General features: G+C 44.0%; 1 protein-coding gene across 2 annotated transcripts in view; it reads left to right on the top strand.

Moving 5' to 3' along the window:
* LOC115405665 (ephrin type-A receptor 3-like) overlaps positions 1-21,625 on the top strand; it is an 81,427-nt gene extending 59,802 nt beyond the window's left edge. The window contains exons 11-19 of one of the 2 annotated variants that reach the window (XM_030115303.1): positions 559-626; positions 1,310-1,435; positions 1,746-1,931; positions 10,009-10,070; positions 13,049-13,258; positions 15,472-15,621; positions 15,803-15,996; positions 16,846-16,986; positions 17,214-21,625. In XM_030115303.1, the coding sequence (XP_029971163.1) occupies positions 559-626; positions 1,310-1,435; positions 1,746-1,931; positions 10,009-10,070; positions 13,049-13,258; positions 15,472-15,621; positions 15,803-15,996; positions 16,846-16,986; positions 17,214-17,313 (1,237 nt within the window). In that variant the 3' untranslated portion in view covers positions 17,314-21,625. The remainder of the gene's footprint in view (positions 1-558; positions 627-1,309; positions 1,436-1,745; positions 1,932-10,008; positions 10,071-13,048; positions 13,259-15,471; positions 15,622-15,802; positions 15,997-16,845; positions 16,987-17,213) is intronic. The other variant, XM_030115304.1, reaches the window with a different exon arrangement.
* Positions 21,626-23,806: the final 2,181 nt, after the last annotated feature.

Raw genomic sequence — 23,806 nt, forward strand, 5'->3', positions numbered from 1 at the left:
AAGGCCAGAGAGGTGTGTGTGTGTGTGTGTGTGTGTGTCTGTGTGTGTGTGTGTGTGGCCTGTGATAATGTTGAGAGAACTGCTTGGTGTCCACAAGGCTCCAGAGTTGAGTAAAGGGAAACGCTTTGATTCATAGATCTGAGTCACACACATTTATTTGGTCAACCTGAGGCCAGCCAGCTTAGAGAGGATTGAATTGATTGGTAGGAGCAGAGAAAAATGGAAATAGTTCATTTTACCCCCCCAGGATTGTCTTATGCACAGGATTGTGGTGTGTAGATGCAAAAAGGAATCCCTCAGTGTTTGCACACACACACAGTGAACGATTCTACACAGTATGAGACTTTTCTAAAACTAAAAAAAAAAAAGAAAAGTCAGATTTAATATGGCAAACAGATGCACACTATTGCACATGCACAGTCGTGGATTATTCTAAAATGAACTTTCATTCATGTCCCATAATGAGCCAGACAACGCTGGCATCTCTGCTGTGGGAAAACGCTCTTTGCTGTGGAAAAGTGCATCAAAATAAATCTGCTCATTACTTTTTTTTTTCAGGCACTGTGGATATATCAAAGCCAAGCAGGACCCCGATGAAGAGAAGATGCAGTTCCAACATGGCCGAGGTTAAGACAAACCCTTCTCGACACACAAACACAAACACAAACACACAAAGGTTCACACTTACTCGTATTGAATCACTTCAGTGTTCATGACGAGAAACAGCAAAACTACAGAGAGAAGGCAGATTGTTTCAAACAAAATAAACTCCAATGAAACAACACCATAAAAACATTACTGTTTGTTTCTTCACGTGCGACAGTCGCACTCGCTTTGCGCTGCTAACCATGTCTTGTAAAGTCCTGAAACATTTGGAGCCGCACCACATAAGTCAACGACTTTGTCGCAGTCGGAGCTTAATAAACCACATTGTTTCACAGTTTCATGCACAAACGTTTGCTGGCAGAGTGAAGCTCCTTATGGGTTCCTGTTAAAATTATGAGTCATTTTAACACCAATGCTAACAAAGTAGTTAAGTGTTTTATTAGGTAATAATTCGTAATGTCACTCAAACAGAGCACCCACGCTCGAGCTCGCATTTCAACCTCAAATCAAACTGCGCGGAAGTCCAAAAGACGCCCAGCATCTCAAGTCTGTGCCTGCCCATAAACTACCCTTTTAACATTCTGAAGTTTTTGATAGCGGTGTTTGATGCCATATACCGAGCATAAGTTGTTTTTCTTCCAGCACATTTCAGATCTGCTCTAAATAACTCTGTTCCCGTTCCTCCGCTTGTCCACTTGTGCAGTCAAGCTTCCAGGCAGCAGGACTTACATCCATCCTCACACCTACGAAGACCCCAACCAGGCTGTCAGAGACTTTGCCAAAGAGATAGATGCTTCCAATATCCGCATAGAAAGAGTCATCGGAGCTGGTGAGTTGGCAGTAAAGCAGCAAAAGACTACTTCAATAATTCAATGAGCTTTGAAACATTAACTCGTTAGAAATCAAATCATGAGGGATTTGCATTTTTGAGAAATCAGTAACACGTCTAACATTGAAGATTTGCAGGATTATTAAAAAAAAAAAAAAACCTTGGATGCAATTTAGAGTCAATAAAGGAGCTTATAAAACTCTGAAGTAACAGATAAGAGAGACAGAAGATATTCATCAGATTGTACAATGCTTATCTTTCAAAAGCAAGTTTCAAAGTTTCATTATGTCCTTTTTTTTTTTTGGTGCAGGAGAGTTTGGCGAGGTGTGCAGCGGTCGGCTGCGAGTGCAGGGGAAGAGGGAGATCTACGTGGCCATCAAGAGTCTGAAGGCGGGATACTCCGACAAACAGAGGAGGGACTTCCTGTCGGAAGCGTCCATCATGGGACAGTTCGACCACCCGAACATCATCAGGCTGGAGGGCGTCGTCACCCGATGTGAGTGAAGTAAAGAAAAAAATGTGGCGGGGCCAAGTGTGCGTGGGCGATCGATGCGTCTTCATGAGAGAAAAGGCACGCGTGTTTGTGTGGGTGTGTGTGTGTGTGTGTGTGTTTGCCTGCTGGAGACACAGCAGAGCTGCTGGTGATGTAAATAAGGGCTGACCCTGATCAGATAAAAGCCGTATTCCCATGGTAACACACCTGTGACGCGTGGCCGGGTGCACGGGACGCGGCCGCCCGGCTCTCAAACGGCCACTTGTTTACTTCGCATGATTGTGTTTAGACAATTACAGTGAGTGTGTGTGTGTTCGTGTAGGTGAGACAGAGACGGGCCTGGTTCAACAAGATAGCTGATTCGTTATCACTGGGCACGGCGCTGGCAGTAGCTCATTCAATCCATCCTCTTCTTGTCTCATATCCCTATCTGCTGCTCCTGCTTTCTCTCTCCATCACCGGACATCTAATCTTCTCATTCAGTTGCTGCCTGCTCCTCTCTCTTTTCCTTGCTGCCTGTCTCACTCAGTCAATTCCAGTCTTCTCTTTTCACCCTCGAGTACTCCCCCACCCTCCCCCCGCCGACATTCCCTCTCCCTCTTTGCCACTCTCACTCAGTGTCAGACTACATAAACACCAAGGCTAAATTTGAACATCTTTCTCCTCTGCGTTTTGGACCCACAACCAAACCCGCGCTGCAGGAGCAACTCGGGCTGACAGTTTCTGTTCACGCAATACCCCGAGGCGTGAACCGAAGCAGAAAGATACCACTAAAGCAACTAAAAAGGGAGGCTTAGTTCCCGCTGTATCTGTGCATGGCAGTTATTTTACATTCAACATTATAATCATTACAGAAATCCCACCATTCATCGCCCACCTTTTCACCTCTGGGCTTTTGCAAAGCGATAATGTGAGCCTGATGAGGGCTTGTGTGGCAGTAAATTCAGGAAGACAAGTTTCCATTATCTCTGACACGTTCTGTGATCCCTCTCTTTTTAAATGTCAAAGCAGGTGGTCACTTGATACAAGTGTTGTCATTACAGTATTATGCGCGCTGATTTTGCATGCAGGTTCTGATTAACGGGCAGCATTTGACCCGCAATCAAATCCTCGTTTTCTGCTCCTGGATCACTACATACGCCGTGAGTTCTGCTATTTTGAAACAAAGTGTAGGTGGCCGCAGAGAGCAGCGGCGGACGACTGCTTCAGTGTGAAGATCGAAGCTGTAATTGAGTAGGAATTCTCACCTGGGTTCATATGAGCTGAAGTCTGGAGGGATGGAGATCTTCAGTCCCCTCAGTGCGCCTTCACTTCGTTACACACAAATATGTGAGCCCTGGAGACGAGAAAGTTTGGAGGAGAGGGTCAGCACACACTGAAAAATAGTAAACAAGCAGACAGAGGGAAAAAAAACAACAAAAAACTCTGCTTTTCACACCGACGCACACACACACATCACGGACCTTTAGTCCATCGCACACTGGTGTTCAGTGGCACTTAGGCCAACAACAAAAGAGCAAATGCATATGCACAAGCTTTTATCATGAATATTAATAATTCATAAAGTTAATTGGATGTGTTTTTAGCCTCATGAATATTCAGCGGCATTCATATGACTAACGAGACCCCACTGTATTTCTTTTTCATTCCCTCTCACACTGTCACTCGCTCCCTTTGCTCTCTGCTCCTGTTCTCCTCAGACATGAGAGCGATATGGAATATGTAGACATGTCATTTCCACACTTTCTTTTTAGCAACACTTAATAGTCGGTTGTAAAATTCCGGAGTAAATTCAAGAATTACTGACAAATTGTGCATCAGGGTACAATGGCATGGCTGACAGAGGAAACAGCTAAAGAGCCGCAAACTGACTTGACAAGCAATTTATTTCAGCATAATAAAACAGCCTTTACTTTGCTGTGTTATTTTGAACATTAAAAAGAATGTTTGTGGACGATGGTGTTTCTTTGTGTTGTTTTTTTTTTTTTTTTTCTACTCGGCGCGTGTAACGAGCGCCTGTCCTCTCCTGCGCGTGCGTTTCTTTTGTGTCTCCTCTCTCGCCCGTCTTCACGGCACATTGAGAAGCTGATAGAGCCCCTCAGAAACAAATCTCACTAGTGGAGCAGTAATTTCACAGGTCACAGCTCGGGGTGTGCATGTGCGAGTGAAGGGGTGAGAGTTGAGATGGGTCAATAATTCCTCCAGGCCGTTTTCCCCGGCACCAGCTGGTCCCTTCCCGACGCCCTCGGTCTAATCATGCAGGCTGACCCCGGCTGCTCCGGACTCAGGTGCGCTGGATTGGTTTGTGTAGGTGTGAGTGGAGAAATTAGTGAGCGTTGCAACGGTTTGGGGAAGCCTGGGAGTGATTGCCGTTTCAGTGCAGCTGAAGGAGTTACAGACATTCAGAAGGGAAATAAATTTGCCGCCTTTCTTATAAAAGTTATTTCTACTTTTCAGTGAATATTCAGTCCATTTAATATTTGAAAACAGTAGTTGTTAAACTTTCCAGATGTCCCTTCCTCTAAGTATCCAACTGTGAAAATTATTATCATGACAGAAATTATTTTAAACGCTCCAAGAAAACTGAATGTGCTGTTGATCATTCTATCACGGACGATCCTTTCCTACAGTGCAAAGAGAATTTATATCAGTACAGGTACGTTCTCAGTGTTCTTATTGTGTAGATTTGTGCAGTTTGCTGCAGCAATATTTCAAAAAAGCTGGACTCTTACAAGCATCACTGGCATATTGATGGTGTAAGTACTGTCAGCAGCCGTAGTCAGTGCATTAATTCAGCCAAGTGGAGGAGGAGCAGTGCAGTGAGAGGCTGGTCCTCTTCAACACAGAGCTTGAGCCTCATTTGAAACATCCTGGAAGTTTTCCCGTATTTCTTTTTAACTGCTCTTACATGCAGTGAGTTCATTTCTAAAACGTGTGTTTTAATAACATAAAATATAGTTTCGCCTAGGGCTGCACGATTATGGCCAAAATGATAATCACGATTATTTTTGTCAATATTGTAATCACGATTATTCATCACGATTATTCATTATGTTATGTAAAACATACCTTTTCATTGCACTTTTTTTTTTTTAAACAAACAAGTGTCAAATTGAAGATGTGCGTCTTCAGCACTTCAGCGAAGTCTGGTGTGCATGCGCACATAATTGAAGATGTTTTAATTAGAATCTAAACAACTATTTAGAACCATGTCAATGTTGTGAACGATCGCTTTCCCTTAGAAACGAACATATAGACGCACCGACTGTGAGTTTTTACAAACGTTTGACCAGACCTCTGTTCTGAAAAGAGCCGGATTATGACTTTGGAACCTGAACGCCTCACAGCTGAGCGACCGTCACTTGCTGCATTCTAACCCCTGAGAGCAACACGATGATCACTGAACAACAAGATGAAGATAAAACAACAAGAGAACAGTAAACAGCCACGCTAAACCCAGAAATGAAACCTACCAGAACAATGATTCCCTCTTTCTCTCCAAGCCGCTGCTACGCCGCTGACATCCTGAACTGTCCGTCAATAACAGCTTTTCCCGTTCTGTCCGAGACGCTCAGCGTTTACATCTTCTTTCCACCGGTACAGAAGTTGAGATGCGTTCCATCGACTGATGTTTGAGCATGAAGGAATCGTTCAAAGCCAGCTAGTTCATCGGTGGCTAACAGCTAAGCTAACAGCTGACTGAGACACCGCAGTGGCGTCCATCAGCAGCTACTTTTACGGAGTGTCCCTGAAGGCAGCAGGAGCTACACGGCTCAGGTCGCCCCCTGGTGGTTGGCTTATTGTTGGATTAAAAAAGTGCTTGATTTGACACGCAACAGAGCCCGTTTTTTCAATTTAAAAATCGCGACGATCATCTAAATTTAATCGCAGCAGCCAAAATCGTGATCATGATCAAAATTCGATTAATTGTGCAGCCCTAGTTTCGCCAGTGTTTTCCGTCACCGCGGTTTCTTCTCAAAAATCTATTAAAGTAGCATCCCGCTGGGAGAAGGCATTCCCCCTGCCCCGAGATTTTTCATGCTGTTACGCCTTTGAAAACCACTGGTGCAGTGATTATGGCAGTTGTTTGTAGTGCTAATGATGGAAGTATTGTTAATATAAGGGAAAAAAAAAACAGCAATTTTATTTTGGATTGAACATATTCATGAGTGCCAGTCTCGCCTGTCTGCATTTTCTGGTTTCATTCATTTCTGTGGATGTTTGGATGTGTGTGCGTGTTTGTTCGTGTGTGTGTGTGTGTGTGTGTGTGTGTGTGTGTGTGTTCTCTGCTTAAAACCTCATAAGCCATGTGCCACTCTAATAACCTACTCTCCCGTCTGTCACCTGATTGTTGCTATTGTCATGCTAATTAGACCGCCACATGCGGAAAAAGAGGAGGGGGGGAAAAAAAAAAAAAAGCAGATCTTTCTTTTCTCTATCTGTCTCCCGACACATCAGAAAAGTGCAGCAATCTGCCCCCGTATCCTCCTCCCCCCACCCCATCTCCTTATCTTTCCTTTATCTTCCCCATCCCTCATTTTATCCATCCCTCTTTTATGTGTTTTACAATCGCTGCAACAATCGGCTCATTTGGAAAACCCTCAATTACCGAACTCCATCTCATCTGACACACACATCGACCCACACAGACGTGCACACACGCATAAAAAAAAAAAAAAAGGGCTGCTCTACAAAGGTGCTGTTGAAAACCGGAGGAACCACATTTTGCACCCATCTTCTGTTTGAAGAAACTGGTGATTAGTTCTAACTGGGTGTCTTTATGTGTCGAACAATAAGTGTTTCAATATTTCCTGTCAAGACTGTCTGAAAGTATTCAGGTTCTGAATATGCGTGCAGATCTAAAGATTGGGCCGCATTGACAAACGGGGAGTGGAGGACGGCGGGAAGGGGGGGGGGAAGCGACGAGGAGGTGGCGATAGGTGCGGGACGCCGGGAATGAGGGGGCACGGATGGATGAGATAGGATACAAGAGCGAGGAAATGAGAGAAGATGGGGCTTGAGAATAAATGAGGATGATGGAGGGGGGGGGCGGCATGCGAGGAGATTTGAAGGAAAAGAGGAGCAGAGAGATGAGCGGAGAGACAAACGTGAGGAAATGAGAGGAGATGAGAGAGCGAGGAGGGAGGAGGAGAGGTGAAGAGAGGAGAGGAGATAAGGTTATTGAGTTTCTGTCCATCTGTTTCTCCGCACCCCTACAACCTCGCGTGGCGCTTCCCAGAACAAGGATCTGTCCTGTGTTAAAAGCATTGTATCATTTAGTTCAGACCCTTAACATTAATCAATACAGCAGTTATTTCATTTTCTCGTTTGTACCTTGGGCCGCCTCATTCAATAATGTGGTAATGCGGCCTACTGCTGCACGCACTCATAATGTAATTGTCTAGATGTATACAGAGTCTATCACTTTCGTTTTTACTCACACCAACACACACAGAAACAGCCTCTTGTAATGCAATTTAACCAGACAGACTGCATATACGTAGTCTCTATCACTTTAATGCACACGCAGTGGTACACAGAGCCACGGTGACCCGGCTTTACCCGGCGGAAGGCAGAGACAACACTTTCTACTCTCACTCAATGAAGTACTGGAGAAAAAAAAAAAAAAAAAAAACGAAATAAAGTACTTTCTGATCCGTTCCATAACACACTCCACCTGGCAGAACACCAATACCCAATCTGCACATGTACATAAATACATACATCCACACGCGGGGAGGAGCTTATAGATCTGCGAGCGGCTGTGCTATTTCTGAAGTCGATGAAAGGCAATAAATCCCACTGAATATGAACGTGATTAGTTAATTACGTGCTTTCAGGAGGAAATTGAGGAGTGCTTGTGAATGTTTGGCAGAGATGACAAGCTGGAGAGGCCCGGTCCTGCCGCCGCGTGTGTTTGAAGAGTGAATAGCATTTGATGAAGTTGCTTCGAGAAGTGAAAGGGATTCGTTGTATCGTTGAGTGTGTGTGTTTGTACCTGGCGAAAAGAGATAAAGTGAAGCAGTAGACAACAACAGTCTGCCTGTGCTTGGTTTTTATTGGTAACCCACCTTATGTTTTAGAAATGCTGGTGTAATTCTGTATGCCAGGTGTCCAGACGATGGACAGTGAAAGTGCAATGTGTGTGTGTGTGTGTGTGTGTGTGTGTTTGTGTCACCCTCATAGTCCTCTAAGCTGAGAGAGCTGGAAAAAAATGTCATTGTGCCTCTCTTTTCACCGGCTCTAACAGCATGGAGCCAAAGCCCATATTCCACTTCACTGCTAACATACATGAAGCTTACACACAACACGACACATACACAAACACACTGTCAAGCACATAATTGCTTTCCATGGCTGGTTTTCAGGCTCCTTTCTCATTTCAAAGCTTTCCACTTTGTAGAGTATGACATTTACATGCATGAATACCTGTCACAGTATACACAACACGCATGCATTCATATCCAAAGAGTCCCGGGTTCTCGATCTCATGCACACACACACACACACACACACACACACACACACACACACGGAGGCGGACAGAAAGCTGTGAGGAGTGAGACCTCCTCGCGGTCAGGACCATTCCCATCTTTTGTTTTGTTTGCCGCTGGGAAAAAAAAAAACACCTACACAGAGGCACCTTCACGTTCTTCACCTCTGATCTGAGCTGAGATCAGGCGGCCATCGTGGCGCTGTAGTTCCCCACTTGCCCTGAAACCAGCTCCGTCTGTTTCTATCCTTCCCACACACACACACACACACACACACACACACACTCACACACACACACACACACACACACACACACACACACACACACAGCACAGACCCCGTGTGGAGATAAATGTGACCAGCAGTCCTCACCCCCAGCAGAAGAAAATCCAATTCTCTTTCACTTTTATCCCTGAGACTAATGTTACTGTCAAAGAAGACACCACCGCCAGAGCCCAGGCGACTCTGTTTGTGTGTTTGCTGCAGTGAGATAGTGATTTCATTTAAGGTGATGTATTGCTGTCTTTACCTACAATCTTACTGTAGGCCTCGGTGGTGTTGTTCCTGCCTTTCCATGACAGGCCCACTGACCCCTCCTCCAACCAAGCCTCCATATTTGGCCTTGTATACTTTCCTTCCTTAATTTTCTTTTCTTGTTGTCTTTTTCATTTCCTTTCCTTTTTTTCCCCCCCACAGACTTCTCCTCTTCCATTGAAACAACCATCCATTCCTCATATTCTCGAATTCAACTTTTCTCAGACAAGATATTCAAGTTCATACCGAGACAATCTGATCTGACATTCAATTATTTGATTTCTCTCCATCCAGACTTCTGTTTTTCCCTGGATGTCATTCAACATCTCTGCGGTGTGATTTGGAAAAAGTGACCTATTCGTCACGGCTGTGTGTTTACAAGCCGCACGCACCCCCGCACTCATTTGTAACTGCGTGTCGCGTGCGTGGCTGTGATCGGCAAAGCCGTGGCTTTAGGGGGCGGAACCGAGGGAGGACCCTGTGAAAAGAAAAGACGAGTGCTGCGTTTTTGGTGTGTGTGTGTGTGTCCGTCTGTGTGCTTGTATGCATGTGATTGCAGGTACTTTGTTAATGATTTGTAAGCCTGGCCAGATGCCGGGCAGGGGACCAGAGTGCACGGCGCCTGTCAGTCAACCGCCCCTTCACGCACAGACACACACACACACACTCATGCAGGTGCAGGTGCACAGCGATCCAACCACAAATGCCTTCCCCTGAGGCTGATTAGTATTCATGAGATCTCAGGAGGGCTCCCCCCCCCTCCTTAAACATGCACGCACACACACACACACACACAGACACACACATTCTGGTGGATTGGTCTATTCTAATTATCTCCTGGCGTTTATGGAGAGGGCTGATTAGAAGCTGTCATTGTGACTGATGACGACATGCCACGTTATTCCCCTGAGAGTGGCAGCGAGGCGGCGAGAGCCACTGGTCACAGCTGTGGACGCTGCCTCTTCTCTCTTCTCATCTCTTTATAGTTTTTGTGTGTTTCTTGCTTGTAACTCTGCCTTAGTAACAGCTGCCTTGTTATGCGCCTCTCTAGGTAAGCCGGTGATGATCATCACGGAGTTCATGGAAAATGGATCTCTGGATACTTTCCTCAAGGTGAGTCACGGCTCGGCGGAAAAGAACGCTGCGCTCACATTTCTTCCAAGGTCGCCGCTACGAGCCTTAACCGAGGCCACGCATGAAAGTGAACTTCCGGCTGTAAACTGCTTGAAGCTGCGGGGTTCATCGCTCCGAAACGCTCCGCTTCGGGTCAAAACTTCCTCGATGAAATTATTCATAAGGCAGCTGACAAAAAATTGACTTTCATCTCTACAAGGTTGAGATTTCAATTGATAAATGTTTTACCGAGAACCAAGAGTTCACCCAGGAGTTATTCAGATGGTTATCAAGTTTTTACACATATTCATAAAACTGCCAAATATGAATTAGACAGTCTTATGAAGCTAATTAAAAGCCACATCATATAATTGCTTAAAAGAAACACAATAAACAGGGAAACGAAATAGAAACCGACTTCTTTTGACTACATAAGTAAAAGCATTTATAATCACTGGCCACATTATCGGCTGTGTTTATCCACAGCTGAATCACGTGGGAGCCTCAAACTGCTGTTTCCAACACAACCGAAAAACAACAACAACAAAAAAAAGAAACTCCAAAATATAATTTTAAAAATCCCTGATGCTTTCACACAACGGGAGATCAATTTAGGCTCGGCGGGCTGCTGAATTTAAAATACATTGGCAGAAATGTTGATTAGTAATTACACAGTGAGTGTGTTTTTATGAGATGACAAACAGAGATGAGGTTCAAATCGCTATTGTCATGAGAGCATAAAGCACGGCTCCGCCACATCGCCCATACAATAATCAGCACATCTTCAGTCCAGATAGAGAAACGGATCAGTTGATCTTTGGCTTGATAAAACTTGGGTTAATGCCCACATCGTAGAACAGAAAACTGAAATAAATTGTCAATATGTGCTACATTTGCTGTGTCACATAAATATATATATACCACACACAAGCCACATCAGTTCCAATGTTGGTAAATCCAAGAGTTTCCAGTGTCTGTAAGAAATGCTTTTTTTGCGTAAGGCTCTTAGTGTGCCGATCACGCATTTGAAAAATATCTTGATTCACTTAATAAATACAGTTTTGTATGGCACACAATGTAGCACATTTTAAATCCATGTGAGGCTTTACCAAAGTAAGCTCTGAATAAAAGGTTAATCCTGAATCGCTATCAGTGAAGCGATTTAAAAATCAAAGAAAAGATTTGGAGGCATTGCTTTATTCTATTCAATGTGGAAAGAGACGAGCCGACACTTAGATGTAATAATAGTGTGAAACTAATGTTATAAAATAATTAGTCCCTTAATCTTTTCTTTAAAAAACCTGAAGACGTGAACTATTGAATGTTGTTTTAATAATTTACTCATGAAAACTGATGATATGATGTTGTAGAAACTGATCATGTATCCATGGTTCCTCCTTCGTACAGTGCAAACCATGCAGAGGTATTAGGACTGATTAATCTGAGGGGCCCTGAGCCTGGTTTTGCTCGGGGATGAAGAGCATGTTGCAGCCCTGGCGTGCTTCACTTTCAACGCCCCCCTGATTCATATTCAGAGTTGTTTGTCAGCTAGTAAAATCACTGCAGTGCTCCAGAGCCATTAAGGCTGCGATGATAGGCCCATTGCTGAACAGACGCCAATCCCACTGGCAACACTGGAGCGAAATGACACGACAGGAAGGAGAAAAAATGTCTGAAGGATGACACCTTTCAACGCACAGCCACATGCAGGATTAAATGCATGTTTTGTGCTACACTGTGTGTTATAATGAGGATCGTAAAGAGTGTCCGCAGTGGCTCCGTATAATTACGGAATCACTTTTATCGTTTTTACAACTGATCCGCGCATCTGGCATCCATATGTGTCTTTAATTATTCCGACCATTTATTAAGCAGATCTCCCTCTGAAATAACAAAACCGGCGCCCTCCATCCTCTCAACTCTTCCATCTCATCCCTCTCTCACTTATCCATCTTTTCACTTACTGAAACTATGGAAATAAGATGCTAAATTTTGCACAGAAGAAGAGAAGTGTCTCGTCCTTCTCCTCTTTCTCCGAGCCTAACCTCTCTGCCCTGCGTTTGTCTGTTCTCCTTTCCCCTGCCCACCCTTCCCCCCCCCCTCCTTCCTGGCAGTGCAATGTGGTGGGCAGATTGATAGAGGAAGTCTGTAGGTTTGTTAGACAGTCCAATCAATCAGCATCTCACAAAACCACCAGCTAATTAACTTACTCCACAGCTGCTGAGGGAAGAGAGAGGGAGAAAAAAAAAAAAGAAGCGATAGAAGAAAGGGGAGTGGAGGGAGGGGTTGTACAAATGCATGGAGATGAAGGAAGATAGAGAGATAGATGGAGACTCGGAGTCAAAGTAGTGCAGAGTTCCCTCTCTCAAAGACCGAGACTGAGGGGAGACAGAGATGGATGGAGAGAACAAGGAGACAGAGGAAGGAGGGATGATATAAAAGAGGGAGGGTGACTGATAACATGAATGGCTTTTTAACGGAGACCATTGGCCCAGGGCAGAAATAATTGGCAGAGGAAGGTGAGTTGGACCACCATCGATCAACAGGCTCCACTCTCTGCCAAAGACGGCTCAAATCTGAAATCCAGCGAGTTGTGCCGGGGAATACGGTCAGCGTCGGAGGGGAAAGTTCTGCCTGCTCCGTCACATCCAATCCTCTGCAAGTGGGGTTCATTTTTTTGTGATCCTTCATTGATCCCTGGAAGGAGAAATTCATCTTTTGCTTGCTGCGCTTCTCGGGGAGGTCAGAGCGCAGGGTTAGCGGGATCTGCTGCAGATTCACAGTCCTGCTCAGGGACACTTGAGCAGTGCGGGCTGTTGCCATCTCAGCGGCCCAAATCCTGGAATAAACCTTTCCATCTAGCTGAAGTTGTTAGGGACTGAAGTCTAATCACTGTGGCACCCTGCTGCACCTTGATATCAGCCTTCGCACTATGTTCTGACTGCGTTTTTCTTGTTAATCCCCATCTCTCACTCCAGAAACATGACGGCCAGTTCACGGTGATCCAGCTGGTGGGGATGCTGCGTGGCATCGCCTCGGGTATGAAGTACCTGTCAGACATGAGCTACGTTCACAGAGACCTGGCAGCTCGAAACATCCTGGTCAACAGCAACCTGGTGTGCAAGGTGTCCGACTTCGGCCTGAGCCGAGTCCTGGAGGACGACCCCGAGGCCGCCTACACTACGAGGGTGAGACTCGCTTTCACACGGCCGTCATACATAAACGAGATCAAGAGTTCTTCTGTGCATTGAGTTCTCTGTTATTGTTCTTTACCAAAAGAAAAAGCAAAGAAAAAAAAAAAAAGCCAATGAAGCACTGAACCAGATGATTTTTAAATAAAGAAATATGCAGCCAGATCCAAACATATCTGCACATAAAGCTTAGAAGAACCCAATTTGTACACCAACAGGGATTTTAGGAACAGTTAAACATGCACATCAGCATAGACTATCTCAAAAACGTGTCTAGATTGTCACCCGAGGCCAGTGTTTTTGTTACAGTTTTATGGAGTCTTTATACTGAACTTGAAGCTACATTGCCGACTAAGCCCTCTTTTTTTTCCCCACATTATGAACATTGAGAGTAATCGCAACTACACAGTCAGCATGTGCTGACTTAATAAAATTCACTGGATCAGTAGTTACCGTTGTAGATACTCTCCAGGTATCACACTGTCACAATGAACCACACCATCTGGATTTATTTATGGTTCAAGCTCACACTAACATGATCAGAATCTATTCATATATATATATTTTTAGTGGGCCTGACCAGTCCAAAAAATGTGCTGCATATGATTTCTGCACACAGATCAGTGGCTAATATCCAGTCTGGACGGACGGCCAATTCAAACAATAGATCTGAAAATAATTGGGTTATGTCAGGCAGCCATGACAATTCTCAATAAATGCAGCAGGAGAAGAATTTCACTTTCCTTCTTTGCAGGGCAAAACTATTATGACACTAAAAGGCTCTCAATCTGCCTTAACTGTCAAACAGAGTATAAAAAAAAGGAAAAAGTGTAAAGGACTAGCAGATTTTTATTATTTTCACAACGGTGCATTTAGGGTCAGTCAGATTTCGTAAAATAAAATGGTCTGCGGATCTGGAGATCTTCTACTCACAGCTGAGAGAACCAGCTCCTACTGTTCACATTAATTTTACAGAGGATCAGCACATACAATCAAAGTTTTTATTATCATTAATGCGTTTGCTTATATGTAGTCAGATCAGGGAACTCTTTGGTAACAACATCTTCTCACAGAGCTCAGAGAGAATGAAGAAACTCAAACGTCAGTGAGTTAAACCACTGTGGAGTAACTCATCTAAAATGTCCACAAGGAGACGGCATTATTCATATTCATAGGAAGTGTTGGGGATGTTATTTTTAATATGGCATTAGCATTGCCCTGGGAGGAGTGTATCAGCCGCTGACTGCTCTATTGCAATCACACACAAACTCCCACTGATGTCAGGAGACCTAGATGGAGAGCTGCAGGCATTGGGGGGCGGGAAGGGGGAGAAGCAGAGGCCGAGGCGAAGATGAGGAGGAGGGAGAGAGGGAGAGAGAGAGAGGGAGAGAGAGGTGGATATCAAATAAGAGCGAGATCCAGGGAGGCTGCGAGACGGGGGGAAGAGGAAGATAGAAAGAGAGAATGAAGGAAGGCAGGAAAACATCCAGTGAGAGCAGTTAAGAAGGAGGGGGGAAAAAAAAAAAAGGAGATGGGGTAGGGGTGGACAGGGGGAGGTGGAAACAAAAGTACAGTGCCGAGTGACTTGGCAGCTTTGTCTTTTATTTGACTTTGACCAAGCAGAGATGGGGAATGCTAGATGGTGCAGAGGCAGCTGCCGCATGCTAAAAAGCTCAACCAAGCCTATAGAGGTATGATGCAGTGTGTGTGTGTGTGTGTGTGTGTGCGCGTGTCAGATTGAAAGAGAGCAGATGCAGGTATCTTTCACTGCCTATTGTGACTATACAGTGAGCTGTATGGATTTTCTTTTGATCTGTGCATCAACAACAAAGGCGGAGGCAACACAGAGAAAAACAAAAATGATGGGAGACGAAAGACAAGTCGAGGAATAAACACAGGAGCAAACTTCCCCCTGTGTTGTGAGTGCATTCAAGAGACGCGCTGTTTTATTAGGTTGAGGTATAACCTGAAAATACCTTGCTTTTAAAAACAATCTGTGCCCAGATTATCTGCTGCTGCAATCTTTTTTTTTTTTTTTTTTTTTGCACTTTGATTCAAAAGCATTTTCATTTACTTCAGCGCTCAGTCAGGAACCAATTGAACTAAACTAAAAGTAATTAAGCCGTTATCAATGACAGAAAGCTGAAAGTTCACGGTGACAGATTCCGTTTGTGAATGCGTCTCTCGTCTGTTTTGTGAACCGTTTCCAGGGAGGAAAGATTCCTATCAGATGGACTGCTCCAGAGGCCATCGCCTACAGGAAGTTCACCTCAGCCAGTGACGTGTGGAGTTATGGTATCGTCATGTGGGAGGTGATTTCATACGGGGAGAGACCCTACTGGGAAATGTCCAATCAGGATGTGAGTCACTAACACACGCACACACACACCCCACCTCTCACTTGCAGTGTCAATCAGCTGCCTGTTACTATAAAGACGGCGGCCTTTTGCTTCAATCTGCTGCAGTTTTCAGCTATAAAAAGCATCTATCTGTATTTCGTATTGATCAAAGAATCTGATATCGACTTGTCTTTCCGTGTAGGTGATTAAAGCAATAGATGAGGGCTACCGTCTTCCTGCTCCTATGGACTGTCCTGTGGTGCTGCACCAGCTCATGCTGGATTGCTGGGAGAAGGGACGAAGCGACAGGCCAAAGTTTGGACAGATTGTCACAATCCTGGATAAGCTCATCAGAAACCCGGGCAGTCTCCGAGAACTGGCCAACAGCTCAGCATGGTCAGTACGAGAAAGCTATGAATTTTAAACCTGTGAATTTCACTGGTACATGCACATATAAATGAGATACTTGGTGAGACTATAGGTTGGACTATCTTTTCTATCCACATTTTTCACTTTACAGAGCAAAGATATGAATATGGGGGAGTCGTGGGCTTGAATATCAAAAGTATCACATTCAGTTTATTCCCAGTTGCATCACACACATCCACACAGAATACCATTACTTCTTGCATTTACATTTTACACTTAAGGCATTTAACTAATGAGCAGATTCAGGCCAGCATACAGATGTTTAATCACTTTTACAAACAGAAAACAGAAAAAAAAAAATCCACTCTCAGCACATTTAAAAAGATAAGAGACTCAAAAATACCACTAACAAGATTCTACAAGAGTAAATATGTGATCAAAAGTGAATAAACTACACTATTAAAGTGACTAAAATGCTCAGTTTTTACAACTTTTTGCATGCAGGTTAATAAACTGTAAGATCATTAGTAACAATTCATGTAACAAAGGAAGGGAAGCAAACAAGTCACTCCGTTCCATAAGTGAAACCATGAGCATTCGCACTGAGGGTGGGGTGAAGGCAACAGATAATGAACCATTGATCATACTTACCCACTAATAGCTTAACATACAGCCAACGCTGTATCTACTGCAGAACTAAACCTGTTTTGTCCAAATGCAAATCTAGACGCAGGAATAATAATCAACTTAAAAGTGCTGCAAACAGTAGTTTTAAAAACGTCTGCCCAGAGGTGTAACTGACTTCAGCACATATATTGTATCAATACTGCTATGATAAAACACTTAATTACAATTTGAGTGCGTTTTATATCCCAGCAGGGAGGACCCGACCACCCCAGAGTTCAGTGTGAGCACAGTGGATGAGTGGTTGGAGGCCATCAAGATGGGCCAGTATAAGGACAACTTTTCCAGTGCTGGATATGTTAGCTTGGACTCAATCCTTTACATCAGTATCAGGTACTGACGTGTAGTGTCCCATTGCTGTCTCATCCCCAAAGCTCGCCAGTGCTGTCAGATCCAGATTACATTCATCATCAGTGTCATTTAAAATTGAAGACAGGGTTTTACACATAAAACATCAACGTCTGGTTTTCTCTTTGACTGCAGAATTCTTTGGCTGAAAACATCTTTGTAATGTGTTTTTTTTTTTTTTTTTTCTGTATTTTTCTCATTTTCCTGCGTAGTGAACTGGCTAAGATGGGAGTGACTCTGGCCGGCCACCAGAAGAAGATTTTGTCCAACGTGCAGAGCCTGCAGACCCAGGGGACGCATGTTCAAGTATAACAGTTTCCTCACAAACACACAGAGGGACAGAGTCAAACTGGATGCTCCTGCAAAGAGTCTCCCCTGTGAAAATGGAAATGGATCCTCTGCGCTTGGGCCTCCATTGATTTTAGGACACACCGAGACGGAGACAACATGGACGCTTGACTCCTTCACCTTCTCGCAGTTTTCCCCGTTTCTCCCCATCCCCGATGGGCACTACCGGCTTTCGCACTCCCAAGCTACACAAAACACCATTACGAAGCAGCAGAGAGGGGCCGTACCTGCAGCGTCCAAGACCATTTCACATCATATCAGCTCAACAAAAGGAAAAAAAAAAAAAAAGACTTTAACACAAGAGAATAAAAAAGACAAAAAAAAAAAAAACAGATTAGAAAATGATTATCATCACTGTCTGTGAGATGTACAGTTAGTTTTTACTGTCATTTTGTTGTTTTGAGTTTTCACCTGGATGAGTTGAATAAGGGTCAGATTTGTATATGTGTAGATATATGTTTATATGGGCTGTGCGTCCCACGACCGTAGAGATGGACCTAACGTTTGTATCGGTGGTGAGGTTTGTACGGCTCGACCTTAACAGGAGTTACTACCTTGAACAAGTCCGGCCTCTTCCATTGGCCCTCTGTCCGAAGAGAGGCGACGGAAAGCGCCGAGGCTTTGAATGAAATGAATGTGCGGAGAACAGAGGAACTGGACCTTTAGATTTAGGCAGGGATGTAGATTGTGTAGGATGGAAATAGCATTAATTTAAATAGTGTATTTGACCAGGATAAGGGCTTCCTCAGCGACTGCTCCAAGACACACTTCCAGAACAGCTAGGCCCAGAGCACGCCTGCCGACGCGTACCTGACAGCAAAGAGCTGGCAGAAAGCGCTCCGGGTGAAACGCCGCAAAGAGAACGTTTTACTCTTCCACTGTCTCTTCCCAGCAGCATAGTCTGAAGGAGATTGAATGTTGTGAGGTGTATTCCAGCCCAAGAGTTTGCCTTCCCATGTTTCAGGTGTGTGGAGAAAGTTTTAGTGTTTCGTGTAGAGCAAAAGGTGATGCAAAGGTCACGATAGAGTTGACACTGTTAAGAGCGTATACCTTGTTTCTCCAGTGTTGTGCCATGTACAGTAACCTTGACATGTTCGTCTGGGCAACATATTGCTATTGCGACTGCGTGTTCCTTTCATCGGCCTCCATATCTGGATGGTTACACAAGCCCAGTCACAATCATTACAGTGTTTTGTGTTTGCCAATTAGTCTGCTTGATGAAAAGGAGCAGCGGACTGGACCCTTTTTCAGCAGGAAGAAATATACGCAGTGTTGATTTTTCAGCTGTGCCACCACAAGAACGTAAATTGGACTCAAAAGGAAAAAAGAGAGAGAGAGAAAAAAAAAGAAACAAAGACGAGAGGATTTTTTTCTTGTAGCGTCTTTCTTGTTACCAGTCATGCCGACATATTTTGAGCATCTCTGTTTTCAAACCGACCCACAGCGTAAAAGTTACAAGACGATGTTTACAGAAAGAGGTAAATAAATTTGTTGATGTTATTTTCCTCCTCAGAGGGAAACTGCTGCTTATCACATTGAATTACACAGCTAGATATGAAGGGACCCTCTTTGTGCACACTGTATTAATGGCACTGAATCTGCTTTCCTTGTATTCCCAAACCCAGTTTTAATATATGTGGTACTATAGGACCAACAGTGGCATAAAGTACAGTATATATGATTGTATCATAGTGTAAAATATGTACAGTGTTGATTTCCAATGTTAGAATGTTTGTAATGATAACAATAATGATGATGTACTTTTGTGAAAAAGAGATTTCTGAAGTACTCGTTCAGGGGAAAAGTGAAGGGAGGCGACTGGTTGGTCTGAACAAAGGAATGTAGCATGGCGCAAAGCTCCAGCTTTGGTTGACAGGTGACAGTGACTGCAGTTTCTACTATAGCGTTAGAATGAGTAGAATGGACTTTCCTTACTGACACACTGGCTTCAATTGGAATCCACATTAAACAATAATGATGAGCACTTTTTAACCTCGTCTCTGCTTAAATACAACTTAAAAAAAAATGCTTTTTTTTTTTTTTTGGAAGAGGAAGGGAGGAAAGGGCGAGCACATAATAAAAGAAATCTTTCAGTCACTTTTTCACATTTTTGTAATCCTCCCTTTTAGCGTTGCATCGATGCCGCTTTGCATTAATCCCTGTGCTGAAGTGGTGTGCATGGACTAAAGACAAAATGCATTATAAGCGTTTGAGAGGCGGCGTTATTCTTGAGCCTTTTCAAAACCAAAATACAACAGCAAATGTGCGAGCAATGGATTACACATGGCCTTTACCTGTCCTCATGTTAGCTGCAACTGTTAACCACTGTAGGCATGCTGATGTGGAAATGTGAGTTCGCCCCGAGCATGCCTGCCAGCTTAGTAACCAACTGTTACTTCAAAGTCAAGAAATCTCATTTACAAAGAAGTCCGGGGTTATAACTTATGTTAAAATCAGCACGTAATGTGCAAAACGTGAGGCAGATGTTGTTTTGTGGATTATTTCTTTGTTGTTAGCGATGCTGATGGGATTTAATCTCATATCATTGTATCCCCTTATAAACTGTGCCACATTCGTATGGGCGCATGCATGTGTGGGATGAGCGGCAGAGCTGAGTGTGTTTGCTGCAATCATGTAAAAAAATTTCCAAATCTTCTCTGCTGAAACAGCTTTTCTTTCCCATCATCAGACATCCGACAGTCGCACGCCGTCAGCGAGGCGCCTGATTAGCAGCTCTCAATACAGAGACATGTAAATGTGGCATCATACGGAAAGGGGACCGGGGGGGAATTTCAATGGTATGAGATTCATTGTTGCCACAAAGGAACGATCTACCCAGCATTCCCCTAAAACTCTTTTACCTTTTGTTCCTCATCGCTTCATTGAATATGCATGTGGATGCCATCAAGAGCGCTGGAGAACATCCGCGGCTCCGCCACGTGTCCCCTGGAAACATCAAGAACATTTAAACTGATTAATTTAGGAAAAATGTATTAGCCATCCACGGGTGATTTAAAAAAACTGTTACCGATAGACAGACCAGCTCAGAAGATCTATTTTATTTTTTTGCATTGCAAATTTACATGCAATTTTGCTGGCGAGAAATAAAATGCCTCATTTTTCTACCTCTGATTTCAAACCATGCACGTCTTTTGAATTTAAATACGCTGCCATAACCACGCTTCTGTATGTGTGTACAGCACTGCAGGTGCTGTGCAGGAATAAATATGCCTCCAGGCAGATCAACAGTCAACGATGGGAGGGGCTTTAACACTTCTTTTTATTTTTTCTCCTCCATTGTTTTTGAACTAGTGAAAATAATGGTGTGGTATATGTTTAAATACAGAATATTTTAAATATAAAATGCACTTTTATGCTTCATAATCCACAGATAAGAATAGAAAAACACAAAAACCCAAGAGTGTGAAGTGGTTCATTCTACTCTTGCTAACTCTATGATTTCACCCTAGCGGTCTGCATTTGACCGTTAGTCGTTTAGATGCCTTATTTACTGAGCTATTGTTCTTTTCTGTTGCCCCATAAAGGCGATATAAAGAGTACAGTGTATATACAGGTGGTATTTATCTGTGTTCCTAAGGTGACCTCACATCAACACCCCAGTTTCTTTTTAACAAGTCCAGAGACGCCCTTCAACAGCATCACAACTTTCACTTCTTCGTAGAGACGAAACTAACTTGCTGTCAGAAATACATGACAGTTGATTGGAAAAGTCCAGTTATCAGTGTTATTTCTTTGCACACTATGAATGTGACTGGTGTACAACTCAATGTTTTGTTTTTTTTTGGTTGCGTAACTCTTTGTGCTAAAATTTCTGGTACGACTCTGAGGTTTGGGCAACATTACATGCTTCCCGCAAAATAATGGCGAACCAAACGATATCCTCCCCTTTTGACAAGTTCTTCATGCACTTACACACAAAGTTAATGTTTGGTTTCGACTCTCCGATCCCGGGTTTCTGTCACTTTTCACACTTCTCGAGGTGAGCTACGTGAACCGAGACCGAGTTGCTGAATATCATACACAGTGTTTGTTTCCATTCTCCATATGGCCTGTATTGTAAATGTTGATGAGTTCTTCTCATATGAGACTTTCGGGCTCTCAGTCTGTCTCTCTTTTTCTCTTTCTCTCCGGCCACCAAACAATGCTTATTTGTCCTCATGCCAGTTTCCTCAGCGTTGCTTGTTGTAAAGGGTTGTAGGCATTCTAATGTCTTTCATGTTGCTGTAATAAATATGCTAATATTTCTAATTTCTCACCTGGAGCCTGCTGTGTCTTCTTCGCACATCCTTTGCCTTTTGCCTTTCTCTCTCTGCATTTCCCTCTTATAAACACATAAATCGCATAAGCAGCGCTGAAACACTACGACAGTGAACCTTTAAAAGATACGGCTGTACAAAATGTGAGGCATCCCCACATAGGAGTGTTTCAAAGGTGTTATTGCCCGAGGGTGTAAATTTTCTGTGGGCGAGGGTCTGATTAATCTCACATAAAAATCACTGCCTGACTGGAAAATTCAAAGGGGAGTCTCATTTGTCCCCAGCTCTGCTCTAATGATGATAGCGGTGGTGAAATTCCCATCATAACATTCTTGAATGGCGAAATATGGTCGTCCGGCAACCACGTCTTCATTATCAGGGTGTGTGTGTGTGTGTGTGTGTGTGTGTGTGTGTGTGTGTGCTTCTTTCTGAGATATATTGCAGTCTCAGGGGAGAGAGAAGGTCGCTGACTCCTGGCCTTGGTTAACCCCTTAATGCACTGACCCAGTTGCTGTCACTCTATGTTACCGCCATTACACCTCATTTAGCCCATCATATTAGGCTCCACATTCCCCTATCACTCGCTCCCTCCATCTTTCTCTTTCGCCTTCCCATGCCTCCCACACAAACACACACCCACACACACACACACACACAGGGTTTGACACACAAAATTTCAGGGTCTGTTCTCCATTTCCTCAGTATCTGCCTCCTCCCGCCGCCACTCTTAATCTTCCTGCTGGCCTTGTGCATCCCCACTTTTCCTCCCAATCCCTATCCATCCCGAGCAGACAGACAGAAAGGTTAGGGCTGGCTCCCTGACCTCCACTACCCCATTATCTCCCTTTCCTTGCTTCCCCCCTTCATCTCACAGCTTTTTAATTTCCCTCACCTCCATCCATCCATCTATCCGTCCATCCAAAAGTTTTTTTTTTTTTCTTTCCACATGCAGCCTCCACTTTGAGGTTCATTGGTTCTTTGCTGTCTCACCGCCATCGCTGCTGGGTTTCCTTTCACCATTAAAAGTCAATCCATAACCTTGGGCTTTTGTCTCCAGGTGTCTCAACAGGCGGCATGTCATCTCGCGTATTTACTCTGGATAACAGAGGCGACCAGAAGCCAACAGCTTGGGCAATTGATTCATCATGCAGCTGCTATTGACATCATGTGAAAAGGTCACATGTCCCTATGGAGAACACTTTAAAAGGCCACTGGTGACTGATGAGGCTGTCATGTTTGTATCACATACATGCACAAGCACGCTGCCGCTCAGTCGCCATCTTTTTCCCTGTTCCTCTGCTCACTCGCTCTTTCTATGACACACACACACACGCAGACACGCACGCACACAAACACACACACTGGGATTGGTAAATGGGCTCCTCTGTCATGCTGTCAGGTGTGGGCTTGAGTGTCCCCTCATGTGCAACAGCAGACATTAAAATAACACAAGGGACCAAGCGGCCATAGATCCACCGTGACCCCTGCAGGGTCACCCATAATGTGTAGGCCAGTGTGTGTGAAAGTGTGTGCATATTTGGATGAATTTCACCCCATTAAAACTATTGTGGGACATGCCCATGCATGAGTTCAGGTGAGTCCAAAATGAGAAAAACTCGAGTTAAAGATTTCATCAAGTCATTGTTCAAACTTGCTGCAGTTCCTGTTTCCTCACTCTTGATTGCATCGCATGTGTTCGGTCTAATCAAATATGGCCGAGTTCAGACAGGGCTCAGTGTTTCCAGGTCCGCGCGCACACATGCACACATCAGTGCTCCTCTGTCTCATGAGGTTTTAGTTTGCTATCAAAGCGATTTCCTGTCTCAAATTTTCATCAGTAATCAAAGTTCCTGATTGAATTTGAAAAGTGAGCCCAGCTCTATAAATCACATTACATGCCTCGCTCCCATCATGCCTGCTCTCATCAGCCGCAGGAACGAGACGCCACCCTGGGTGTGTGTCTACACCGCACTCGCTGTGCTCCCCGTGGATGCAGAGGGAGCAGGGAAATGGCTGCTGACAGGGCTGTGATTTGATCTGTGCGATTTTGTGTGAGAGAATATAGAAAAGAGAGAAGAACGGTGACAAGACAGTAAAGATAACACTAATGATTTTGATTGTGCCAGCCAGAGATGCTCAGGCCAGTTTGTTCACCTGGAGACGCTGTACAGATCCTGTAC

This window comes from Salarias fasciatus, chromosome 18 (genome assembly GCF_902148845.1).
Source record: "Salarias fasciatus chromosome 18, fSalaFa1.1, whole genome shotgun sequence".
Lineage (NCBI taxonomy): Eukaryota > Metazoa > Chordata > Actinopteri > Blenniiformes > Blenniidae > Salarias > Salarias fasciatus.